The sequence below is a fragment of the Ursus arctos genome, unplaced genomic scaffold, assembly GCF_023065955.2.
Source record: "Ursus arctos isolate Adak ecotype North America unplaced genomic scaffold, UrsArc2.0 scaffold_6, whole genome shotgun sequence".
In the NCBI taxonomy this organism is placed as follows: Eukaryota; Metazoa; Chordata; class Mammalia; order Carnivora; family Ursidae; genus Ursus; species Ursus arctos.
Window position 1 is genome coordinate 18,754,881 of NW_026623078.1, and position 25,407 is coordinate 18,780,287.

Consider the following 25,407-nt stretch of genomic DNA (forward strand, 5'->3'; position numbering starts at 1 on the left):
CCCTTTCCCCGCATAGCCCCTCCTTTTCTAGAATGCCTTATCCTCTTCTCACCTATAACTCTTTACGTTATAAAAGAGAACGGATAAGAAATTGATGCTTGCAATAGCATTATTAAAGCTAAAAAGACAACATTATTAATTGCCAAAGTATATGGGGGGAAGAGTTCAACACGGTCAAGGATGGCTTCAAAGACCCAGAAAGAAAAATGAGGGCAAGCCTGATAAAGGGATCATTCAGAGTCCTTTGGTCAATAACCCTCTTTTTTCTTCTTCTTCTGTTTTTTCCCCTAATTTACTTGGAGGCATGTTTAGATTTCTTCCCCCTTTTAGGAGGGAAGAAAGGAAACTGTGTAAAGCGCCTTGTGGCATTGGTTTTACAGAAAATAAATAATTATAACTAAGTACAGTTATTGTACGCATGTGCAGCCTGACAATATCTGAGTTACAGGGAAACAGACAAGCCTTTGAACAGTCGGAAAAGCTTTAAATAATGGGCTAAAACTTCATGAAACAAACAGGCAAGTAATCATCTCATCAGAACTAAGTACCAATATTAAGATACCAAGAGCAACAAGCAAACTGGACCAAAACTTTGGTCTTATTTTTTGTTTGTTATTATGAAGATTTGGTTCTCATACAGAAAATTCTGTGCGTAAAGGATCATTTCATGTCCACTGGCTCCCAGAAATCCGAACTAGCGATGCCAAGCTAAAGAATTTCCAGCACCTGGATGAGTTATGTGCTAGTTCGTTAAACAAGTATAAAACCATAGTTCAGACTTCTTAAATGGTAATATAAAAAGTCACAGATTATTCATGGAAATAATAAGTCTTGGTTATCAAAGCCCTCCAGATGTCTAGACATGTCATGCAAAAAAAAAAAAAAAAGTCATTTTAAGTCCAAAAACTAAAGTTATTTTAGTAAGACATAGCTAAAATAAATCTGAATTATTTTGAACATTTTTTAGAGAACCACCAGAAAAAAAATTTTTTCTCCTTTTCAGTTCCAAGAGCTTAAATGAAACATTCATGCATTAAATTCAAAGTCTGACTGTCAAATCATTTCACTTTAATAAAAATTTGAATTACCTGCCTTAGGGCATTATTAAATATCAAATAAAAAGCACACATCCATAAGTCTGATTTCCCAATATAATTTTTATGTAGAACTATGACTAGATTTGTATTACACATTTCAAGATAAAAGGGTCAAAAATGTATTCATAGAAGGATGAAGTCAGAACTGGAGTTGGCTTTGAAAGAATTCCTGCCCCATTCTTAGGAATTTTGGTGAAAGTGACCCCTTTTAAGTAATCTCAGTCACCAAGATAAGGATGCAAATCCATCCTTTTAAAAGACCTAGGTCGTAATTAATTTAAAGCCTTGAAAAATTATACCTTATCTTCCTATCATATAAGGAATATGGAGCATCTGAAATACACATAATCTCATCAACGACATTTCAGTCTGTGTGCACATGAGGGGGAGATAAAAGAGTGATGGTTATTTAGATATTTAGGGAAAGACAACTCTGGTCTAGGGTTAGATACGGATCAAAAATTCAAGGCAATAATCTGATTTCATTAAAAGTGTCATTTACAGTTACTGATAGATATTCAGAGAGTACACTACTGGAGAAATTAATAAATTCACATTCACCAAACCTCAATGCACCTCCTGCCGGCCCGCCTGCCCCTCCTACTGGGTCGCTCCTGTGAGCCCCCCCCGCACCCCCACTTCCCTCTGCTCCAGTCTCCCACCTTCCCTCCTCCTCTCACCTCTCCTAGCTGCAGCCCCGTTCTTCCTTAAATAATAAAGGCAAGTCACGGAAACGCTAAATCTACAAACCACCACCTCCATCTCCCTTCCTATTACAGCCCAGAAAGTGTCCCTTCTCATAATAAAGGCAGTCTCCACATTTGCTTAGGATTTCGTTACCTTTCTTTTTTAGTAATCCCTACCCCCAGGGTGGGGCTCGAACTCAAGATCCCCAGATCAAGAGGCTCATGCTTTTCCAACTGAGCCAGCGAGGCACCCCAGATTCCATCCCCTTTCAAGTCTTCAGAGATTTCACAGCTACCATTAGCCCCCCTAAGAAATGGCATCTTCACCACCTCCCATCGACTGGCTCATTACCCCAACATACAGACAAGGGCTAGTGTTTTTTTGTTTAAAAAGTTTCCCCCATGGGGTGCCTGGGTGGCTCAGTTGGTTGAACATCTGACTCTTGGTTTCAACTCAGGTCACAATCTCATGGGTTGTGAGATCAAGCCCCATGTCGGATTCTACACTCAGTGGGAAATCCTGCTTCAAGACTCTCTCCCTCTGCTCCTCGCCCCACGGGCGCAGGCACGCACACGTTCTCTCGGTCTCTCTTTCTCTCTCAAATAAATAAATAAACCTTTTAAAAAAATTTTTTAAATTAAAAGATGAAAAAATAAAGTGTCCCTCAATCCCTTCACCCCCTCTATTGCAACAGCCTTCTGCTCTCCTCCCACCCAACTCATCAACAGCTGCAATCACAGGGTACCCCTCCTCCTCCCTTCCCACTCAACCTCAGCCTGCTGCAACAGGCATCTCTGCTCCTCACATCACCCTCCCTGCCAGCTTGGGGACGCTCCGTGACCTCTGCCGGGCAGTGGGTAAGAAAAAGGGCTCTACCAGCCGGGCTGCCTGGGTCCAATTTCCAGCTCTGCTGCTCAAAGACGACATTACTTTGGCCAATGATCTAACTTCTTCATGCTTCTGTGAATTTATCTATAAAATCTCACATTAAATTTTGTGAACGCTTAATGAGACAATCATGCAGCCTTAGAACGTGATACATGTATATCTAAGCTCCAGGCCAAGGACTCAATGACTCCCACATTCAGTTCAGACCTCCTTTCTGATCTCCGCCTTTGAAATTCCAGCTAGCTGCATGAAGGGTCCACTACTGCAACTGACAGACATCTCTCATTCAACGAGCCCCCACTCAACTCTTTAACTTTCCGAGAGTCTCCCCTGGCTTTCCTGCTGTCGTTCGGTGAAGGCACTTCATCCGCAGTTTCTAAAGCCCCCAAATCCCACGAGTTATCTTTGATATTTCCATCTCTCTCCACCATCAACTAGGTATCACTTTCAAAGTCTATTTAACATATTTTAACTTCTCCCCATCTCCACTGCTCCTAGTCTAGTATTCGAGTCTCTGTGTCTTTCACCTTGGCTATCCGGCAGACTTCTAAAATATCTCCCTGCTCCAGCCCCTGGCCCACTAAAATCCCATCTGTTCATTCTGCAGCTACTGTGATCTACTGAAAATGTACATGAGATCAGGCCACACCCCTGAGTAGAAGTCTTTAGAGGTTCTCAATGCATCAACAGCAAAATAAAGATGTCTTCAAGTGGCTGACAGAGCCTCCAAGATAAAAGCCCTGCCCCTTTGATTCCTACACCCCAGACTGGCCTTCCTGTGTACCCCAGTGCATCAAATTCTTACCTCCACACGGAGTAGCCCCTCCGGGCCTTTGCAAAAGATATTGCCTCTATCTGAAATCTCCTTCACTGCCTTTTTTGGTTCTTCTCCTTCATGGATTTATTATAAGTTGTAGTTGTATGTTTTTTGAAGTATTTATTTTTCCACTGTCAGGCTCCCCACAGGATATTCCAAGTTTTCTGAGAGCAGAGACATCTGTTCTTCTGACCTCTGGATATCCAGAACCAATCACACAGTAATGATTTTTGATCAAATATAATTTGAATTCTTTAGTTCCTCCACCATAAGGCTTAGCTTAAAGCAGTCTTGGATGTTATGTTCCCTCGTGTTACCACAAATGAATTACTGAAAGTCCCTTCTCAGTCCTACCAAAGTAACTTTGCCTAGCCTCACCATCTCCAAAATCAGAAGAGGAAGAACTGTACCAGCTAACTCAGAAACAGAGAGTCAGGGAATGACGGGCATGTGGCTGGCTGATATATGCTATGTGTAGCTCTAAAGAACTGCTAACTGGCCAACAGACAGTCAAGACACAGTGTTATGTGTCATGATGGATTCAAAGCAAAATGAACACGTTTCAGTCCTTCAAAAGTTTGTAACACAGAACATAAGAAATACACAAATAGATAAATGGGACGAAGAAAGTGAATAGAGAGGTACAATTTAAGGGAGAAGCAGAGAATTCATGCTGAGAACAGGATTTGGGTTGAGCCTGCAGGGTAGCTAGGATTTCAACAGGCGATAGGAGGGGCGGGAAGGACTGTATGAGCAAAGCACATTCACATAAGAAAAAAGACAGGGGCGCCTGGGTGGCACAGCGGTTAAGCATCTGCCTTCGGCTCAGGGCGTGATCCCGGCGTTCTGGGATCGAGCCCCACATCAGGCTCCTCCGCTATGAGCCTGCTTCTTTCTCTCCCACTCCCCCTGCTTGTGTTCCCTCTCTCGCTGGCTGTCTCTCTCTCTGTCAAATAAATAAATAAAATCTTTAAAAAAAAAAAGAAAAGAAAAAAGACAGTCTGGATGGACTACTGGGTATAAATGGTATCATAATAATAGAGAGGCAAGAAAAATGGATTAGGGAACACATGGACAAAATGATCACCTTTGAAAATTCCAATGTCAACTGTCTAGCTCAAGAGACTGTTGAGCTGCTCGAAGCCAGAAATTTCTCTTCATCTGTGACTCCCAGTCTTTACTGTTCCACTCGCACAGTATGTGGGCTCATACTCACCATGATCCATTAAACCAAGTCCAAGCTCTGTCCTGTTTATCTACGTAATTTCCAACAGATGCTCTCCTCTTGTGGGAAGCAGTGGTTGGCCAGCTACGTGTGTTGACCTATGTATGCACTCTTAGGCAATTCACAAGGTAAAGAAATAATCCAGTATATAGTCGTTTATGTATATTTAATCCTTCCCATGTCTGTGATGTTTTATTTTGTTGGGGGTAAGGTATACATATATTGAATCCAATATATTAAAATGCATAGATTATATTTCAGTCAATAAAGAAACGTACCATATTCGCATACCTAATTAGTGCTTCTTGATCTATCAAATAAAAGCACTTCATAGGACAAAGATTTTCTAATGCAGGCCAGATCTGCCCTCACCTACCCCAGGAAAGAGGACTGAATCTGCAGTAGACGAGGTCAAGCTCCGAGGCTCACATACCCCTCCAGTGGCTCCCTTTATGTTCCTCAGTCATCAGGAGGTGACTGCTGCCATTTCAAGGGTGCAGCATAGGGAGCACTAAAAAGGACTTTACCTCTCTACCTTGAGTAGAGAGGGGCTACTCCTCTGCCTTGGGGCTCCTCCCCTTATGAAGGCCAGTATTAGAGCAAAATGGGAATTAAAGGCTGCTCTGGTGGGAAAATACAAGGACGGGAGGTTCTTTTTCAAAACTGCATGAATTTTTTAAAGCCACCTGACTTGTAATTAATAGGGCTTGAGAATGTGTCATCACTTTTATCGAAAGAAAGTGCACTCATACTGCTAAGTTATCAGGATCACCATGAGAACAACTCTGGCGTGACAGGTTTATGTAACTGGGAGCCCCATTTTCCTTACTTAATCTGCACATACCCAGATGAAGACCGTCTTGTTCCTATTCTCTTTGGCTACTGAAATGCAGCTCTAATGACTCTGTCACTAAGTGGCTGGGTGGGTCTAAAATTGTCTCCCAAAATCCCATCACAGCCTTCCACAAGCTCTGCTCCCTTCACATGTGTCCTCAGCCTTCGAAATTCTTCGATCTGAAAATAAAAACAGCAAAACAGATTGATTACTTACTAGACAAGAACAAGACTGGAGTTTCCTAAGTGACTTAAAATATGCATAAATTTTAACAGTTTGTAAAAAAGAAAATGAAAATTAATCTCCAAGAGAGTAAGACGTACTTAATCCTTCCAAACCTAAGACATTAGACATCGCTGCTGCACGAGGAATGCAGACAGCGGAAGGAGAGATAGTAAGGTCTCCAGACAACCCCGACAGCCACAGAAACCTGCTGGATTTGTTCATGCCAAAATGAAACACACCTCTCAAAAAGCTCTCGTGCCTGTCTGTTACATAGTAAGAAGAGGCGAACAAATGAGTAAGTGGTCCAAGCATAGCTTTAATTAATGAGTTCTAGTATTACTGTATGTTAGCACTGATTAGGCCCTAGACTTATCAGACGGAGGAGTCCTTCATCACAAGACTCTCACAGTTGCTCTTCTAGCTTTTTGGAGAGCACAGGTCCGATGAAGCCCTCCAACTTTCCACAAATGTAAGCCCAACTTCCTCCCTTAGCAATATCAATTTTCACGTTCATCTCCCTTTCTCAGATGGCCTCCCCAGATCCCATGGATTCTCATTACTCGTTACGAGAGTCCCAGAGTCCCAAGCCTCCTAAGAATCCATATCCTGCCAGGACCCTCCGAGCAGGAGCTGAACAACAAGCAAACGTGATGAACATTCCCCAGACTCATTCCCATCAGTCGATTTATCTACAGGACTCACTGTCTGCCATTTCACTTAAATGCCCCACACAGTCTTCCTTCCTTTCACAAAAGAGGAAACTGAAAGATTAAGAGAGTTTCCACGTTAGTTGGGTCTGACAAGTCCAAGTCCACCTGCTCTTCTCCCAACTCCACTGCCACGTCTTCAGAAATTCTCATCAGCCCAGTATAACCTGTATCCTCCATATATCTCAGGATGTGGAACAAATGTGCTTTAAACAGCATCGATCCCCCAAAAGTCCGCCAGGTGTGTATCACAGGGCTTTATCTACAAAAGTTCTTCCTATAGCACAGCCACGGAAATCTGCCCTCCAAGAACTAAAATGAAATGCAGGAGAGCCACGAATTAGGGGTTCTAATAAAAGTCTAGAAACTCCCCGAGACTTTAAGAGCTCATGAAACCCCTGAATGAAATACAAAATTTTACATGTGCATTTCCTAAGAAGAGGTTCCCAGGCCCCAAAAGAATGGACTCTCACAGGATTCTAATATTCCAACTATTTATACATGTTGGGAAACAGAGCTGAGGGAAAAGGAAGTCGCTTGTTACATCAGAATGCAAGTTAGAAATCTAACCTCTACGATCTTATTTTCTCATGTCTCCAAATGATTTCCCTAAATGTTGACTTCCCTACATGGGATAAGACTGACCCACCTGGCACTGCCCTGTTGGTTTGCTTTTTTATAATACCTGCATGCTGTCCTTCTACAGAAGTGCTAGTGACATAAGCAATTAGCTGTTTACTCTACACAGTGGTTTTTCCCTAGACCTTCTTGGGATCTTATGTTGGGAAAATGGGCATCACCTATTGTTTGCTGCACCTGGAAAACTTCCAGAGCCAAGGCTGCATGAGAATCCCCCGTCATTATTTGTGGAATGTATTTTTACTGAGTTTTGTCTAAGCATGGAGTGGAAAGGAACCCAGCCAGGCTTTTTCAAACAGGAGAATATGGAGGTGAAGGTAGCTGGGTTCTGCATCAAAAGCCCGGTTCAGGGATGCCTGGGTGGCTCACTTGGTTAAGTGACTGCCTTTGGCTCAGGTCATGATCTCGGGGTCCTGGGATGGAGCCCTGCATCAGGCTCCCTGCTCAGCGGGGAGCCTGCTTCTTCCTCTTCCACTCCCCCTGCTTGTGCTCTCTCTCTCTGTCAAATAAATAAATAAAATCTCTACAAAAGATAAAAATAAAATAAATAAAATTTTAAAAAGCCCAGTTCACACCCTGGCTCTGACCCAAATGGCCAGACTACATCATCTCTTTAAGCTTCAGTTTTCACATGGATATAAGGGATGACAATAATAGCATTTGCAAGGACAGTATAAGCAGCGAGATAATTCATGAGAATCACTCAGCATACTTCCACAGCACACAGGAGTGTTCAGCAGATACTGGCACAACTTCTTTTGAAGTCAAACCTTTCAGCATGTTGCGATAAATATTTAGCTACAATTTTCTATGCAAAAAGTAGACAGGAAATAATAAACCAACTGACTGAGGAAACAGAAAGTCCTGCCCTCCTCGCGCCCCCTTTACGTGTCATCACACATAATGGCTGCAAGTAGGATCCACACACCATGCACGGGGTCGCTGATGAGCAACGGGGACTAGAAAGTGCACTGCCTAAGCATATTTTAAGAAAGACTCCATTTCTGATTGACTTTGAGACTTACATTAAAGCTAGGTTAATTTTATATTTACATATTCTGAACTGACGATAAATCTCTCAAGCCCCAGACCTCAGCCTGAAGCAAACGCTGTGACAACAGCTTCTTCTAGGACAGACGAACAGAATCCACAGCCAGCCAGTCTCAAATCTACTGCATTCTTGGAGAGAACTGTTTCACAAGAAATGTTTTTCTCTGATCATAGCAACACTTTGAAGACTTCAAACATCAACAGAGATCGAGGGGAAAACACGTCTTTCTGAAATGCCAATTTTTCTGAAGTAACCACCCCTCAAAACCTTTAGTCACTTCAAATGGTTTCAAGCGCGTTATCTCCCACTGAAAAGAGAGAGAGTGAGAAACGAGCGGAATAATGTTTCAGGATGAAAGTCTGCAAGGAAATTCAAATGTCAGGGCCGTACAGAGACTATCCCTATCACACGTATCAGTAGGGATGATTTCGTCAATTTTTAATGCTACTCTACTTAAACATGGCTATTGGTTTTTAACCAATTTAAAAGAGAGAGAGAGAGAGTACAGAGACCGAAGCTTCGGGGAGAAATGCTTGTCTTCTGAAGGCAGCAGTGTTGAATAGCTACTCTCTGGATCAGGCGTGCACTCCACTTGGTCTAAAGCATTGACTCCAACCTTCACTGACTCACGAGCCAGATTATTCAAAGTTCAGCTTTAAAACCGCTTTCTTTAGGAGTGCATTTAAAGTGCTAATTAACAGGACTTGGGGTTTGGCACTAATTATTTTTAAAAGTTCCCAAGTTCCTGTGCATATCTTCTAACAGACTTCTTTTCAATTGCATCTCTGTTACCACGTCAAAAGAGAAAAAGAACACATCAAAGTCAACGTTCTCATCTTATTTTCTTTTATTATCAGGCAATGACAATACATGAATTAGAGTAATATAATTCTTTATGGCAGCAATCAAGGAAGAGTCAAAAGCCAGCTATCCTTAAATAGTCCATAAATACATATATATACTGAGATTATATGTCATTGATAGGACTCTCCACCTTTTATGTACTCAGTCTTACCATTTCTGTTTATTTCATTTTCTTCAACCCACTATCTCACTTTTTTTCTAAAATCATTGCTTTTTTTTTTTTTAAGACTTCTCATGCATAAACCAACACCTCTGTCACTGACTCCTTAGTCTCATCTTCCTGATTTGTCTGAGGAAGAGCTCAGAGAAGAGAATATCCTCTGCCCAGTAAGACTGATGCCAACCTTCCCTTATTCCGATCCCAGTCCTGGTCTCCGCCACGGGTCTTCCCATCTTCACTTGAGGGCTGTGACCAATGAGCCACACATACGCAAACTTCGTCAGGAATTACAGTCTAGAGTTCGTGACCCCAGAGGAGGTGCTCTCCATCATGGGAGACACTGAGGAAATACATCCAAAATTCCAAGTGCCTAAAAACCACACAGTTTAAGAAAGGGAAGAGGGAGCGTCCCAGGAGAGAGAATCTAGAGTTGCGCTTTCTCAGTGTGGTCACTGAGCGTCTGAAATGAGGCTGGTCTGAACTGAGATGAGCTGGAAATGCAGGACACACCCTGGAAGTCAGACTTAGCATGAAGTAACCGTGTAAACAATCCCATCTGTGATTTTTTATATTCATTACATGTTAAAATGGTTTTGGGGCTACTGGATTAAAATACACTATTTAAATTAATTTCAGCTATTTATATTTAGAATGTTTTATTGTGGCCACTAGGATTTTAATCTTATATATGTGGCTCACGTGGTGTTTCCATTGGATATTCAACACTTCCCTTAAGAAACTCTGCATTCTGGTGTTAGAGTGCCGTTCTAAGTTACACATGGAGGTAAATGCCAGTAGAAATGGGGGTCCTCAAAGTGTGCTTCCTGGAATAAGTTCCTACCTCAGTCCTACTGGATCACCAACTCTGGGGTGGGGTCCGGCAATCTGTGTTCGAACAAGCCCACCCAAGTTTGAGAATCACGGATGCAGAAGAAAATTCACAACAAATGTTCCCAATCCGCTGAAATCATTTTCAAACATGACCATGCGGTGGTCCCACAGCAACTTGGGTCTTCAGGGTTAACAGCCCCTCAAAACCCATGTGGGGAGCATAGAGACAAGAAAGGCCCTGCTGCTGAGTCCTGGACCTAATCAGACCTCATTGGTCGCCCAGGAGCAGGTGGGCTCTCAGATCCCACCGGCCAAGCATACACCATGCCCTTACTTGGGCTGTCCTGGGAAGTGTCCCATTCTCAACCTCTAAGAAATATGTAATGATGATATTCGGTATTTTTTTATTCTGTTCTCGGAATCTCATCTCCAAACATAACAATTCAGCTGAAAATTTTTTTTCCTTCAGCTTCTTAATGCTTCGACCACTATTTATTGAAAAGTAATTTAACAGTTATAGATCACAGCAAAATAAAAGAAAATTACACTCCTTCAAATCCATCCAATTGCACGTTTTTCTCCCCTAGCATATGGTATATGCTAACCAAGAATAAGATGAAAAAATTCAACTGAGCAGAGGCTTCCTCTAGAATTCTGAGTACCAGGAAGATGTGAATGTTCCATGATAGGCCTAACTGTCAGCACTACACGTCGACAGCAGATGACTCCTCCTTAATGGAGCTACTGTGCATTTCATTAAAAACTACGATGATTTAGAGCCTTTTCTTTAATGTGGCTAGTGCAGACATTCTTATCCTATGGCAGATGGTATATTTCAAGACACCAATTGTTTTCATAATAATACCCAGCAGCTTAATTTACATACATTAACCCTATGATCTAAAGGAAACATTTTTCTCTTCAATACAAAGTTTAATATTTCTTATATATACTCAGCTCTGCAGACTCTACCTACTATTTGCCTTTCCTTTTGTTATTCTATATACAAATAATATTTTATAATCCTTCCCTCTGTCTCTGTTCCTCTTTAAGAGCAATAATATGAGAGGTCTCAATTTTTCTTGGTCTAAATTCTGGAATCCCATCTCTCCCTTTGGTCCGTCTCATTTTTACTGCCCTCTCTGAACCTTTTCTATTTTTGCTCTGCTTTCTCTGAAGTTATATGAGCAGCAACAGTGAAACATTTGAGTCAAGAACAGACTAATTTATGTTCTCTTAAAATTATAATTTTTTTCCAAAATCACTCTAAATTGCATTTTAATATGTGTGTGCGTGTATGTGTGTGTGCACACGCGTGCACACTTTAACACCCCTGCTCTCTGAACAGCTGTTGTAATAGAGCTTGGTGCTAATACTACCTAAATCTTTTTTCTTAAAAACCTGCAGCTAATTGGAAAGTCATCTATTTTCGAGAGCAGTTGATGTTATTCCTTCCAATACACATCCCTTTGGATGTGGCTCCCAATTGGGAAGATGGGGCTTTTCCCAACAATCAAGGAACATGACTTGGTGGGTTAGGGTTATTAGAGTCTGTCACTGGCCTTACTCAAAGGGACAATAGAAAGGAAGGTTCCCTTTGAAGCCAGCCAGACACAAAGGCAGGCACAGTGATTTGTCTCTGAATTTTGGCATAACGTGCTAGTCGACAGGGGAGTACAACGTTATTGCTCACATTTACAGAACACCAGTTAACATTCACGGTAGAGTTCAGCAGTAACATTCCCATGCACTAACATGCTAGCAAGGGAATCCTTAATGGGATTCCAAGAGGAATTGAGAATGTTCTCTTTTGTGGCTCCACAAGGTTAATCCCAGCTAACTTCAATAAACAGAAATTTATTGTGGTGATAAAGTTTTATTTTCCACTAAAAGGTTTGATCTATTTTAGAAAAATACCCCAAAATGAAGCAATGCTGAACAAACAGGACGGTAGACTCAGCTGCTTCTATTCCATCTCCATGCCTGAGGCCTCTCCTCATGGCTCAATCCAATTAATACTTTTCTGCCCTTCCCTTCATGTGTGTGCAGAATGGGATACTTTCCATCTCTCCACTCCCTCCTCCTTGAAACTCACACTTCCCTTGGCTTCGACATTACACCTTCTTGTCTGCTTTGGAGATGTGATGTCAGCGAGAGAAGTGACTTGGAGTAACCAGATGGCAAATGGAGAGTAGTGGGTCCCATGGGACCCTACCAGCTTTGAAGAGTTCTCTTATAAAAGACTTCTCTTATAAAAGTTTTCTCAGGAAAACCTCCCAAGAGACCGTTTCTCCCATGTTCTCCACTCTTCTTTTCCCATACTTTTTTCTTGGATATCTCATTTGTTTGTGTCCATTGGCTCCTTCTCTTATGCCAATGATCCCTAAATCTGTATGCCCACCTCAGTCTCTGAAGGTCTCATTCTGTGTTTCTGTCAAAAGAAACCAAACTCCTCCAACTGAGGACACAAAACATAGGCCATAAAGGTAGAAACCTTCTCTAGTACCAGTGAGATCTTCCTGACAAGGTCTCATATAGAAAGAGGGTCTCAAAGGAACTGTGATGTCATAAAGGACAAGAGTTGAAAGGGGACAGTGGTTAAGCACCCAACACTGATAATCACCATGAACTGGGTTGGATCCCAAAACCACCCAGTGGCATCTGGGCCCATTTCTATAAGGTACAGTTATTTGTCACTTGGACGGGCAGCACCCACCCTACTTAAATTCTCTGAGGCAACTGTCACTATTAACTTCCTTCCTCCACATGTTGGCCATCCTCTCTGCCATCCGGGTCTTACGATATCGCTCCCTCTCAGCTGTCCTCAAGCCCTTCTTAGCTCCCTGCATGGTGCCATCTCCTCCAGCAGCACTGAGGTGTGGCAGTCAGCTGATTGTCTTGTCTCCTCCTCTACTTGAGCTCAACTCATCATCAAATCCATTTCTTCTTCCTGCACATGAATCCTGAATGCACTTTCCAGCCTCCCCTTCAGTCCCATGTGCCCATGTGGTGGAGCTCCAGAAAGAGAAGTCAAAGAGTAAGTGTTCACCATTTCTAGGACTGGCCCTTACAAAATCCCCCTGGAGATCCTTCACTCTCCCCTTTCTACCAGCTATGTGCCCACATCTAGGGAGATCTTGGAAGCGAGGCACAGACAAGAGTGTCTCTCAACCTGGTTCCCAGAAAAACTGCACAGAGAGAAGCCTTCACCATGAATCAGAAACCCACTTGATGGATTCTGAATGAAAAATAAATTTCCCCTGGGGTGCCTGGGTGGCGCAGCCCTTAAGCATCTGACTCTTGGTTTCAGCTCAGGTCATGATTTCAGGTTTATGAGACTGACCCCTGCATCAGGCTCTGTGCTCAGCAGGGAGTCTGCTTAAGATTCTCTCTCCCTCTGTCCCTTCCCCCGAGTTTGCACGTGCACACACCCGTGTTCTTTCTCTCTCTCTCAAATAAATAAATAAATCTTTCAAAAAATAAATAAATAAATCTCTTCTGTGATAGGTCAAGGAAATGTTGAGGTCCATCTATTACAGCAGCTACCATCTTTGTGGTTAAAATCCAAACCCATAATTATTAGCCCAAACTTCTATCCCTAACATTGGACTCAAATTTCTAATTTCTTCCCTGTCCTTTACCAGACTTACTCCTAATATTTTTCAGGAATTATTCCCTGTCCCTCCCAGGCAGGTTGGGCTTCTTTCCTGTGTGTTTCTGGAGCACCTTACTTCTCACCATCAACACAACCATCTATATGATTGCTTGCCTCTTCTACTCTATGGTAAATATTTCGAGGGTAAAGACTGTTTTGTTTTTTTTTAAAAATTTTATTTATTTATTTGACAGAGATAGAAACAGCCAGCGAGAGAGGGAACACAAGCAGGAGGAGTGGGAGAGGAAGAAACAGGCTCATAGCGGAGGAGCCTGATGTGGGGCTCGATCCCATAATGTCGGGATCACACCCTGAGCCGAAGGCAGACGCTTAACCGCTGTGCCACCCAGGCGCCCCAAGACTGTTTTCATCTCTGTATTCTTCGTGCGCCTCCTTGGCACTCAGGGAAAGTTTCTTTTAAGAACATAGGGATAAATGATTAAATAAGGGATTTGTCATATTAAAAATATGAAAGCCTAAAGGTGGTATGATCAAAGTCTGTAAAAGGATGGAGAAGCTAAATTGGGAAGTTTTAAAATTAATCCTTAGAAAAAGAAAAATAAGAAGAAACTGTTAAAGGTTGAAAGGATTTTGAAGATTTAAGGACAAGCAAAGGGAAGGCTTTACTGAGTAGTTAATACACTTAAAGTTCTTAGACAGTGATACAGGATGTAATAAAAATTTGTAAAAAATCATTAAAGGAAACTTCATTTGTTTGGAGTACAGCCTAAGCCTTCTGAGGTTGATCATGAAGGAAAAACTATAGCCTTTTAGAACACATCCCTTAGATCTCTGGAGGATAGGAGACATTTAAAGCACCTCTTTTCTAATAATGCCAAAATCATTATTTAAACCCATTATAATGATGTTGCCTCATGTTCCACCAGCTAACATCCCATGACAGTTCAACTTGGTGCCCCCACCCACTGTGCATCAGCATTTAGAGCACCTATACAAAGCCCAAGGTGAGAAGCAGGTGACCAGAAGGGGAGCTAGAGAACAGTCCCGCTCTTTCCAGAGCATGCTTTTTACCCCCTTCACCCTCCTGGCTTACAGAACATTTCCCGTGCAAGCCAAGGAAGAAGTATAACAAAGCCCACATGACTCACAGAAATAACCAACATTTTCACTTCCAAGACCTTTCTCCTCTCCACTCCTGGGGAATCCCACATAAAGAAATAACCAGACTAATCAAAAGTCTGACTATTTCGGTGACTTCTATTTACTCTGTAAAAACTAACTTTTAAAATACAGATCATAAATGATAGCTGGGTTTTATTCATCCCTGACCTTTCAATTGCTTTCACTGGTTCAAGACATCTCACTTTCATCTGTGAAGATGTGACTGATCTAAAGGGAGCTAAAACATAACACAGACATTTCCCTTTTACAGAAACAATATTTAACCTTTAACTCAGAACTTCTTCTGAAAGATTTAACGTGCTGTACTCACCTGCAGCTGGGATATAGTTAAAGGGTATCGGAATAATATCCAGGTAACACCTTCGCTGCAAGGTGGAATGGTAAGAGAGCCTTCGTACACCCAATAATCCCGCAGCAAAGGATCTGTGCAACCGTGTGGACATGTCACGAAAAGCTAAGTTAGTTAATAATAATTTTGAAGATGCCAACAATAATTGTCAAACTTACAAATTGTCTAAACAACACTTTTCAGAAGGAGGTTCCCATTTTTCAGATGGGAAAACTGAACCACAGAGGGTTACGTAATTTGCCGAAGGTCACTCGGCTAATAACCGGCAGAGCCAGGACTCAAAACCAAGCAGTCTGACTTCAAAGACTGTGTCTTTAAACATTCTGTTCTAGCTCTCTCTAGATCTATCTCCCTCAACAGCAAAATACTAAAGTCCTATTATGACAGGACAAAAGAAATCATTCTTATGAAATCTTTTAGTTCTGCGTTAGAGGAGTTCACGGTCAAATATGATGGATAAATGTTCAACACATGGCAAAAACTGGTTGTTGTAAAGCAATTAAATGTAGGCTATAGAAGATACAATGTATCAGCCTATTTGATTTAGTTTAAAACACCAAGAAACAGCACATAATTTAGGCAGAAAAATGTGAAGACCAAAATTTTGTACAAAACAACCTTTAACTACAAAGTATGTTTTGAGTATTTTATACACAATTCTTACACGTTTAGGTATACCTAAATAATTAGAATAACATCTATATGACAGGTGAACTGCAAAGAGTTTACCTTATAAAATTAGATATAAACTTTATTTCACTAGAGATTAGAAAAACCTCACTGACCAATCCTAGAAGTATGTCAGTTATGTTATTATGCTCATGCTTTACAAAGAGGTAGAAATTTTTGCAAATGAAAATCCAAAAGAAACTCTTGAGAGAATAATAGAAAAAGTGACAAAATGCTTATTATTTCAAAAGGTTTACTCCCATGTTTAGAGCAATCTGAAACTGCTACCTACTACAGAGAATGTAAATTATAAAGAAACTTGATTAATTATAGTTACATGTATTTGGAGGTGAACAATGCAATCATATTCACACAGTTAAAATTCATCTTATGCGAGCAAGACTAACACCTACCTGGTAATAAAGTGTTAGGATTAAAGCAGGGTATTGTTTTGGACTTCCCCTGAAAAAGAAAAATATTCACCCTATGTTATCATAAGATTCCTAAATTTTAGAATAAAAAAATTATTAGCACTAAAAATCCAGGTTGACATCTTTTCTGAATGGCATCCTGGGCCCCACAGGTCAGTAGATGTCTCCCTATCTTTTCCCCGGAGCCACAGCAGCTGACTCCAACAAGACACCCTGCTCTCAGTCCATGGCTATTTCTCTGCGACCACACTTCAGTGTTCCCTATAATTTCAGAGTGAAACTTACAACTGTCTGCCTAGCGTCCGTCTGTCCCACTTTTCCTGCTCCTCGCACATCCACACCAGAGACTTGGGCTTCGGTGTAAAATGCCTGAACCCTGGTTCAGAGAATTCTTTTGAAATGACCTTCCTCCTGCTACTCTGACCTCAGCTCCTAACCTCTTGGCATTACAACCTGCCTCTTAAATTCTCATTTTGTTTCACTTGCATTTGGTTAACTTGTCTCTATGATCTAGTCTAGAAGCTCTCTTCCTGCACAGAAGGAAAACTAACACCCGAATGAAAAATATTCAATTCTATGGTGCCTGGGTGGCACAGTCGGTTAAGCATCTGATCTTGGTTTCGGTTTAGGTCTTGATCTCAGGGTCCTGAGATCGAGCCGGAAGACAGGCAGTGCACTGGGCATGGAGTCTCCTTGAGAATTGCTCTGCCTCTTCCTGCCCCTCCAGCTTGTGCTGTCTCTCTCTCAAATAAAATCTTTTAAAAAAAATATTCAATTCTAATCAACTGTTTATCAAAGTTGTATTTAAATGTCAATGAATTAAAATAAATAAATAATTTCATAAAATATTTGTGCCATTGTTCAATAGCCACATTTGCAATCTCTACTTTAAATAGTGCCACTTAAACTGCTCAGGCCCTAGAGGCAAACAGACCTGTCCCGGTAGGTGGAGGTCTGCTCTAAGATTTCTCTATTAATGCAGACACAACAGGGCAAGTTAATGCGTAACCTCGGAGTCTCTTCCTTACTTCCAGGAACTATTTGACACATGAAAGAAGCCAGCTTACTTGCTTCCCACCAGCCCCCTGTATTCCTGTTAAGACTGACGTCCTGTGAGCTGAAGCAATAAAAGAAAATTTCTCAACCCACTTCCATTGGACAAATGTCAGTCAAGATGTGTTCTTCCCCCTTCTTACCAGCTTTTTGACTAGTCTGTGCTTTCCCTTGGTAGCTGGATTCATTCTAAGCCTGCTCGAGAAACCTATCGTAGCTGTTTTTGCCTAGTCCAAGATGCCTGGGCTTGCGCTGGCCTAGAGCTAATGAGACTTCATTCCCAGACTGACTTTGGATCGGCCTTGGGTCTTTGAATCTCTGTGCTGCATCTGCAGTAGCCCATCCAGGACTAAACTACTGCCCTCCAAGGCCACTCAGATTCAGTCGATGCACCGTGAGTGTAAAAAGTACTGGTTATAACAGAACTTGGCTTCCCAGCAAAGCGGGGCTGAATCACCACAGAGGCATCTCAAACTAAGTCACCTTCTCTGAGATAGGTGATCTCACAGCTTAGGTGTACTTGTCTTTTTTCTTTTTTTAACATAAATGCTTTGAAGTACAGTTGCCATAATTTTTGTTTCATTTACACAACTCTCCTATAACCAGTGGGCTGAAAGGGTTAACTCTGCAGGCCCGGATTGCTCAAAAAGCTGTCTTGAGGCCCGGCCTTGATCGGCTCTGAGGTCTTGGACTATTCTGCCTGATTAGAGTGTTTCCCTAAGCCTGAGGCCTTGGGCCACGCTGTTGGGCCAGATCAGTTTATCCTGACAATGTGATTAATGATGAAAGCTTGGTTTGGCTGGGGCTGGGGGTGGGAGGGATGGGGTCCGAGTAGCGAAGGTTAGTTACACAGACACTGCCTACGCTCACATGACTGACCCGAATAACACCCCCGTTCACGAAGGCTCAGCGAGGCTTCTCTGGTTGGTCACACTTCACACGTGTTGTGGCATGTCACTCCCAAGAGATTTTGGTTCATCCCCGTGTGATTCCACTGGTCGGGCAATAGCTGGAAGCTTGTGCCCGGTTTCTCCTGGACTCGGCCCCACGCACCTTTGCACTACCCTTGTTTTTGGTCTGTATCCTTCCTCTGTTATAAACCACACCCATGAGAATAACAGCTACTCTGTGAGTCCTCTGAGAGAACCATCAAATCGGAAAGTGGTCTTGGGAACCGCTTTCATAACCAGTATTTTTATTTTCTTTTAAATAAGAACTTACCTTGTACTGAATATCCTGGAGGATTTCAGTCACGGCCTTCAAGCCTACGTGTTCTTTTCCTATCTGCAATACAAAAAGCACAAACCATACAACAATCTTTAAATACTTCTCTTTCATTCAAAAGAACTAACAGAAAGTTAAGCTCAAGTCCACCTGAATTTCCTTCTCCAGGAATAAGTAAATGACCTTTTCACTAATAACCAGGTCAACAGCTACATAGGGCGATTAAAGTTGTAAGAGAGGCTAGTACAAGAAAGTATTAGTTCTTAGACATTTTCAAGAATTCGTTCTAAATTCATCTTACTGTGTTCAGATTATCACCCACTGTGCCATCTGCAGTCGACCCCTGAACAATGAGGAGTTTAGGGGCACTGACCCTTGTGCTGTTGAAAATCACGTATAATGTTTGACTCCCCCCCAAAACTGAACTACTAATAGCCTACTGTTGACCAGAAGCCTTACTGTTAACAATAGTCGATTGACACGTATTTTGAATGTGACATGGTATGATATACCCTAGTCTTACAATAAAGTGAGCTAGAGGAAAAAATATATTAGGAAAATCATAAGAAGGAGAAAATACATTTACAGTACTGTAAAAAAATCCATGTATAAGTGGACCCATGGAGTTCAAAGTCATATTTATTCAAGGGCCAACTGTGTATCAAATGATATAATACTACAATATAAACATCTCAAGGATATTTCTGAATTAAAATTGATCAGATTACAAACCCTTTCATTTTTTACCTCTGACATTTCTAGATCACTGTTACAAAGATCGTACCCATGCTGGGGGTGGTGGGTGGCTCAGTCAGTTAAGCATCTACATTCAGCTCAGGTTGATCTGGGGGCCTGGGATCGAGTCCCGCTCACTCTCTCTCTTTCTCAAATAAATAAATAAAATCTTTTTAAAAAGATTGGATATAATTGTATAATCACCATTTTATTCTTAAATATATCCGAATATGCTGTTCATAGCTATTTTAAAACATTATATATCATTACATATTTTTAGTGTATAAAATGCTCCAAAGAATGTGAGATTTCAAAAGAAATGTGACATTAAGTATTCTCGACTTTAACTTTAAAAATTGTAAGTGCCATCTGATTTCCACTTTTCAACCAGGTTTCAATGGTCCGTGATAATGGAGGACAATAACGACAGGACATAATTTAAAATCTGAGATAAACAATGTTAATCATTTGCTTTTTCTCTTCCACACAAATTTGTGCAGGAGGACCTACAGGGGCTAGAAAAGCTGTCAGCGTGTCCCCATTCCCTGTTTCTCGCCACATGCACCCCGTGTGAAATATGCTGGGTGAAGGGGCATCAGAGAGGAAAGACGAGAGACAAGACACTTACATAACCTAAGACAGGCCAATCGGTTCCAAAGAGTCAAGACTTCAACTCTTTCCCAAGGGCCTGCAGTTCCTCAGACAGGCTTTAAAGATGGAAAATGAATCCTCTAGGTTAAGAAAATAATAGTTCAGGCAAAGGCACGCGTGAGTGCCGAAGCCTGGGCCCGATCTTCTCTCCGCTGTACTGGCTTACCCGTGCGGGAGCATTTGGACGACCACGCCTCGGCTGGCTGGCGTGTTTTCCTTCCATGCATCTCCTGTCAGATGATAACTCTTTGAAGAGCCCTTATCTGAATGCTGTAAGGTCATATGCTGTAGCGGTTCAGAAGCAAGGCCGCTTATGCTGGCCTGCGGGGTTCGGATCCCGACTCGGTTTTTAGCCTTAAGCAAGCTTCCTTAACCTCTCTGTCCTCCAGCTGCCTCATCTATCCAGAGGCGGAGGGGCGGGGAGGGGGGATAGAAGTGACAGCGTTGAAGAGACGACTACCACCAAGACCTGAGAAGAGGACGTGGACCATCCGAATTCAGTTAATATCACCCACTATTATCCTTGCTCAGAATGCCAAACAGCACCAAATACAGTTTTTCCCTACAGCAGCACTTAACCCTCCAGGCTCCTCCTCCCGTGAAGATTCTGCCCTTTAAGGGCAAGAGGTTTCAATCTGCAACAAACTCCAGCTGTTGCTCCCTCTCTTCCCTTTCCTTCTTTGCCAGATTTCTGTAGGAAGAGGTGATAACCTCCACACAGCAAGTACAGACGCTACTCTGTACGAGGACAACACAGCCTGGTGTCACGAGTCGGCCAAGAACCATGAGACCCGTCACCTCCTTACCTCTCACCATCCAAAATGCAACCCGTCAGCCCCGCCCTGCCCTGGTCCTGTGCTTTGCCACTTCTCACCCTGACCTCACCTCCTCTCCGCTGTGCCCTCTGCAACAGGGTGCCACAGCCTGCTGCTCTGTGTGAACCCCTCAGGTCTGCCCAAGGCCCAGCTGGCCCGGGCCTTCCGAGTGGACGCTGTGCAGTGTCCCCCAGGGACAGGGTTGAAAGCTGTGGTCAGTGCCCTGCTGGGCCTCCGATGGCTACTCTGAGCCCAGGCACAAGGCCATCCTCCTCAGAGTGGACCGTTCTCCTCAGACACTACCATGCTCTACTTCTGGGGAAATTAAACTGTTTTTAAAAAATGACCCACTGGTCACTCCCTCATTGTCATCCCCGCCTGCCATCAGTACAGAAGACTTCAACTCCCTGGAAGGCGTCTTTCATCCCTGGGTCCTCCTAAATCCTCTGTTCCGCAAGACATCGATGCAACCATTTGTGGGAATTTTCTGCTCTTCTACTTGGCTAGAGAACAATCCACAAGATCTTGTCCTGTACCATCTATGATGTTCAGTGGCAAGTGGGTCTCCCATCCTGACTGTCGAGTCTGTTATCATTCCCCTCCTGGGCTATTTCAAAACCCAATCCCACACCCATGCTTCCCTTGCTCTAGAAATCATTCTGCTTTGTATGTCTCAGAGATAATGATGGTCATCAGGCACAAGCTCCTTTAACTTCTCGCCTTTCTTCACCTTTAAATCCATCCCAGTTCTACCCACTCTTCCTTCCTGACCCTCTGTTTTGGAGAAAGGGTGGGAGCCCCCTCGTCTCCGAAGTTAGTCTATCCACAAAAGCTCTCTATCCTGCATCCTCTCGTCTCCTCCAGAACTCTTATGTATCAAGTATCCCTTTTTCCCCAGTATTTTTAAACTCTGCCTCTGCACTAGCGCTCTTTGCTCAGAATAAAAATACAGGCAGATCGCAGATCTTGAAATGAAACAAAGAGAACATTTCTGTACATCAGCACGAGTTATTACCCCATCTGTCTTTCTTTTCTTGAGCCATGCTTCCTGAAAGGGAAGCCGCTCCCTGCCTCTGCCTCTGCCTCTCCCCCGCCCATTTCCCACTCCTCCTGCCGAAGTGTGAGAGCCCCAGATGGACTGCAGTCCCTCTCCTCTCTGCTTCGGTGGACACTCCTCATCAGTCCTTCTTTCCTTCATGAAATTCTGCTCTCAGAGTTTCTGTAACTTTACTCTCTCCTCGGGGAAAGTTAGAACAAGTGTGCAGACTCGTTATCTTCCCCGGCCTACGACAACGAGCTTCTTCCTGGAACATTGATGCTGGTTCCCAGAGTCCTGGCTTTCAGTCTAATTCTCCATTAGTCCACACCACCTGTCCTATGCTAAGGATCAGTAAATGGAAATATTCTCATATTTGATTCCACTCACAAATATTTATTGAATACCAACTCCAGAGGTAAAACAAACATGTTGACTTCCCTTCTCTACAGGACTGCTCAGTTATTTGTATCATTTTATTTTATTCTTATTTTTTAATAACAAGACATTGCAGGGGTGCCTGGTGGCTCAGTCATTAAGCGTCTGCCTTCTGCTCAGGTCATGATCCCAAGGTCCTGGGATCGAGCCCCACGTCAGGCTCCTCCACTGTGAGCCTGCTTCTTCCTCTCCCACTAGCCCTGCTTGTGTTCCCTCTCCTGCTGTGTCTTTCTGTCAAATAAATAAATAAAAGTCTTAAAAAAAAAAAAAAAAAGACATTGCCTTCTACTGCTATTGCCTCAACTTCTCAAAGTTGGGCGCTTTATTAACTTCTTCAGGTTACAAAAGTAGACATCAATAGTTACCACTTTAGTACACTAGAGATGATCAAAACATTTTTACCGATACCCTGATACCATGATTTCATTCTACTTATACAATGCAGTTATAAAATAGAAGGAATACAGGGCCCTGCCTGTAAAAAAAAAAAAAAAAAAAAAAAAAAAAAGCCGTGAAGTAAACAGTAAGAAGGTTCATTTAAAACTGTAAGAATTTGCTTTTAAATTCTATGATGTGTCATACTTTTAAGATACTGATTTTAAAATATTAAGAGGCTAAAACTTTAAAATATGAAAAGGCTTAAAATTAAAATATTAAAAGGCTAAAATATTCAGTGGCTGCTTCTAAACGTCAATAGACAAATACCTGAGAAAGAAATTTATAATGGAAAATTGTTGTGCTGAATAATAGGACTGAAATATATACAACACAAAAAGAGCAGGGGACCCTTTGCAAAGGCCCCACTCTCTTCAGAAAATTAAGTTACTAACAATCACTGGGCTAATATTACTGCTCTAGTCCCACGTCCTCCAAGACGCAGCCCGGAACCACGCAGAACTGCAGAGTTACAGCAATGGTTTCTGGTCTTGACAGTGACCCCAAATCTGTGTGTGACTACGACCAGTGACTGACCGCTGTGGGCCTTGCTTTCTCTTCTGTAGGATGGGGAAGGAGAAAGCAGGGTCTCGTCCACCTCTTAATCTTTTAGGACATCCAACAGATGATAAGACAAAGTTAAAAAGATTCATGGTGGGGGGAACCAGATGAGATCTTTACTTTTTAAAGTATGTAGTCTGTTTTTGTATGTTCCACAAAATTTAATTACTATCCTTTGCCCACCACAGAGCTCAAATCTAAACTTTATACTGACTATATCCACCCAGATCTTTGCCAGTCTATTTTATCAGTGTTTCCTATCGGACACGTCAAATCACCTTGGAGTGAAAATTACTAATAACAAAGAGCTAAAAGAGCCGACTACGTGATTACGTTATTGATTTTTCTTCGATTTCACAGCAAGCGAGGGTCCAAAACCATTTTCTAAAATTCTTTTTGATTAATAAAATGAACTCTGCCTTCAGGAGACATTTTCTCCATCATTTCTCCAAAGACCCTGAAGGCCAGCTGGAAGAAGATGTCTACGAACTAAATGAACCATTTTCTACCAATGAATATGGCTGCTCTCTCACAAGCCAGAAAAATCAAGTGTTCTCTTCAGATCACCTGTGTTCTCTGTACAAGGAGTTTCAGAAGTCATAAAATTGAGAGAGAACACAAAATAGTCTGCAAAGGAGTTAGAAGTAAGCATCTCTGAACAATACAATAGTCACGGCAGGAGATCATTTACCTGGACAAACAAGGCAATGATGGCAATGCCATGTGGCTTCCCCACGGCCTCGTCAATACTGCCAAACAGGGTGGAGTTCCAGTGGATCAGGTGGAGCTGGGTAAACAACAGACAGGTGGTCTCATGAGTAATGCATTTCTGGTGAGAACAACAAAGACAGATCGACTTCTCCTTAATTGTATCGGCTACATCTCTAGGGTACCACACGCACAGAAGTATCCCAAGTAGACACACACAGAGCACTGCTTTAATCCAGGTCCTCTGTCGTTCTGCCCTTCCTGCTTCTGAACAGAGGCAACACTCAGTGGATCGCTGCCTCTTGAGCTCCGTTTTAGTCCTCATCAGGAGCGTATCTAAGGAGACTGGCAGCCTGCCCATGGATTTAGTTGCCTTTCCTTAAATGCCATCCCCTCTGGTTCTCGGGAGCACAAAACTTCGGGTCTGGGCACAAACACCAGCTCTCGTTCCAGGGATCAGTACCGGCAAAATCACATACTGTGTCACCCTGTATTTCCATCCAAAATAAGACAAAGCCAGCCTCAAGCTCCCATAATTACTTCAACTCTCTAAGGATATACAGAGATAGCACCCTATAATGCTGCAACTTCTTAAAGTCATGGTAATATGATGAATGTTGATGCAGAGCTCTAAAGGAAGGCCATTTCCTGCACCGGAGATAAAATTTTATCTGTGAAGGAATGACAAACAATGCTCTAGAAGGAATGACAAACAATCCTCACTCCTAGCTTCAGAAAGCTCTGTAGCTTTCAAGTTTATCTAGAATATGCACTTGCTCCCACAGCACTGATAAAAGACTCGCAAGATGCCAAATTCAATTCCCTGGTTAAAGTCAAATGCCCACTGAGGTTCTTAGGAAAACCGTAGCTAGGTAAACCTTCTGCCGAGAATGCTATCTTCATCACTATAGCTTTTAATCAAGTTATAATTTCTTACCACGTTAAAACACTGCCTCGTTTAAAAATCAGTTCTAATCCAAAAGGACGGCGCTAAAATTCAATCCCCATGTCATTTTAGCACCCATATGAAAATGTGAAGGCCAATTACCATGAGAATAATCACCGATTTGCTCTCTCTACTGCGGAATTTGTCCTACCAGAATGCGAGATTATCAAACTGACCGCTAGAGGGAGGTAGTGAAGTCCTCTGCCTATAAAAGAAACCGTCACCTAGAAAAAGACCACATTCAAGGCCAAGCTGGGACAGGCTGTGAAAAACCAGCATGGACCACGACCGCCCAGCGAATGCAACTGTCAAGGCACTGCCTTAGAGAAAACAATGCTCTATAATGTTTCAATTAATAATGAAAGACAGACCAATTTTAATCTTTCCGCTTCTGGCTGCAACAATAGCATGGAGTCCCAGCGGTACAGATAAGTGTACAGTGTACAGATAAGAGCCGACTGCTTTAATTAAATAAACAAAGAAGGCCCAAGGTTGAAATCTATTTTTATTCACCAAATTACAGAGTTCAAAT

The 25,407-nt window shown here is 42.3% G+C and overlaps 1 protein-coding gene across 3 annotated transcripts in view; it reads right to left on the minus strand.

The window, feature by feature from the left end:
* CA8 (carbonic anhydrase 8) overlaps positions 1–25,407 on the minus strand; it is an 81,620-nt gene that overhangs the window by 13,990 nt on the left and 42,223 nt on the right. For 2 of the 3 annotated variants that reach the window (XM_026516436.4, XM_026516435.4), the window contains exons 4-8: positions 23,913–24,008; positions 18,548–18,610; positions 16,256–16,304; positions 15,135–15,247; positions 5,559–5,728 (exon numbers count right to left, since the gene is read on the minus strand). In XM_026516436.4, coding sequence (XP_026372221.1) covers positions 5,594–5,728; positions 15,135–15,247; positions 16,256–16,304; positions 18,548–18,610; positions 23,913–24,008 — 456 coding nt within the window. In that variant the 3' untranslated portion in view covers positions 5,559–5,593. Of the gene's footprint in view, positions 1–4,863; positions 5,729–15,134; positions 15,248–16,255; positions 16,305–18,547; positions 18,611–23,912; positions 24,009–25,407 lie in introns of those variants that run through there. The other variant, XM_026516434.4, reaches the window with a different exon arrangement.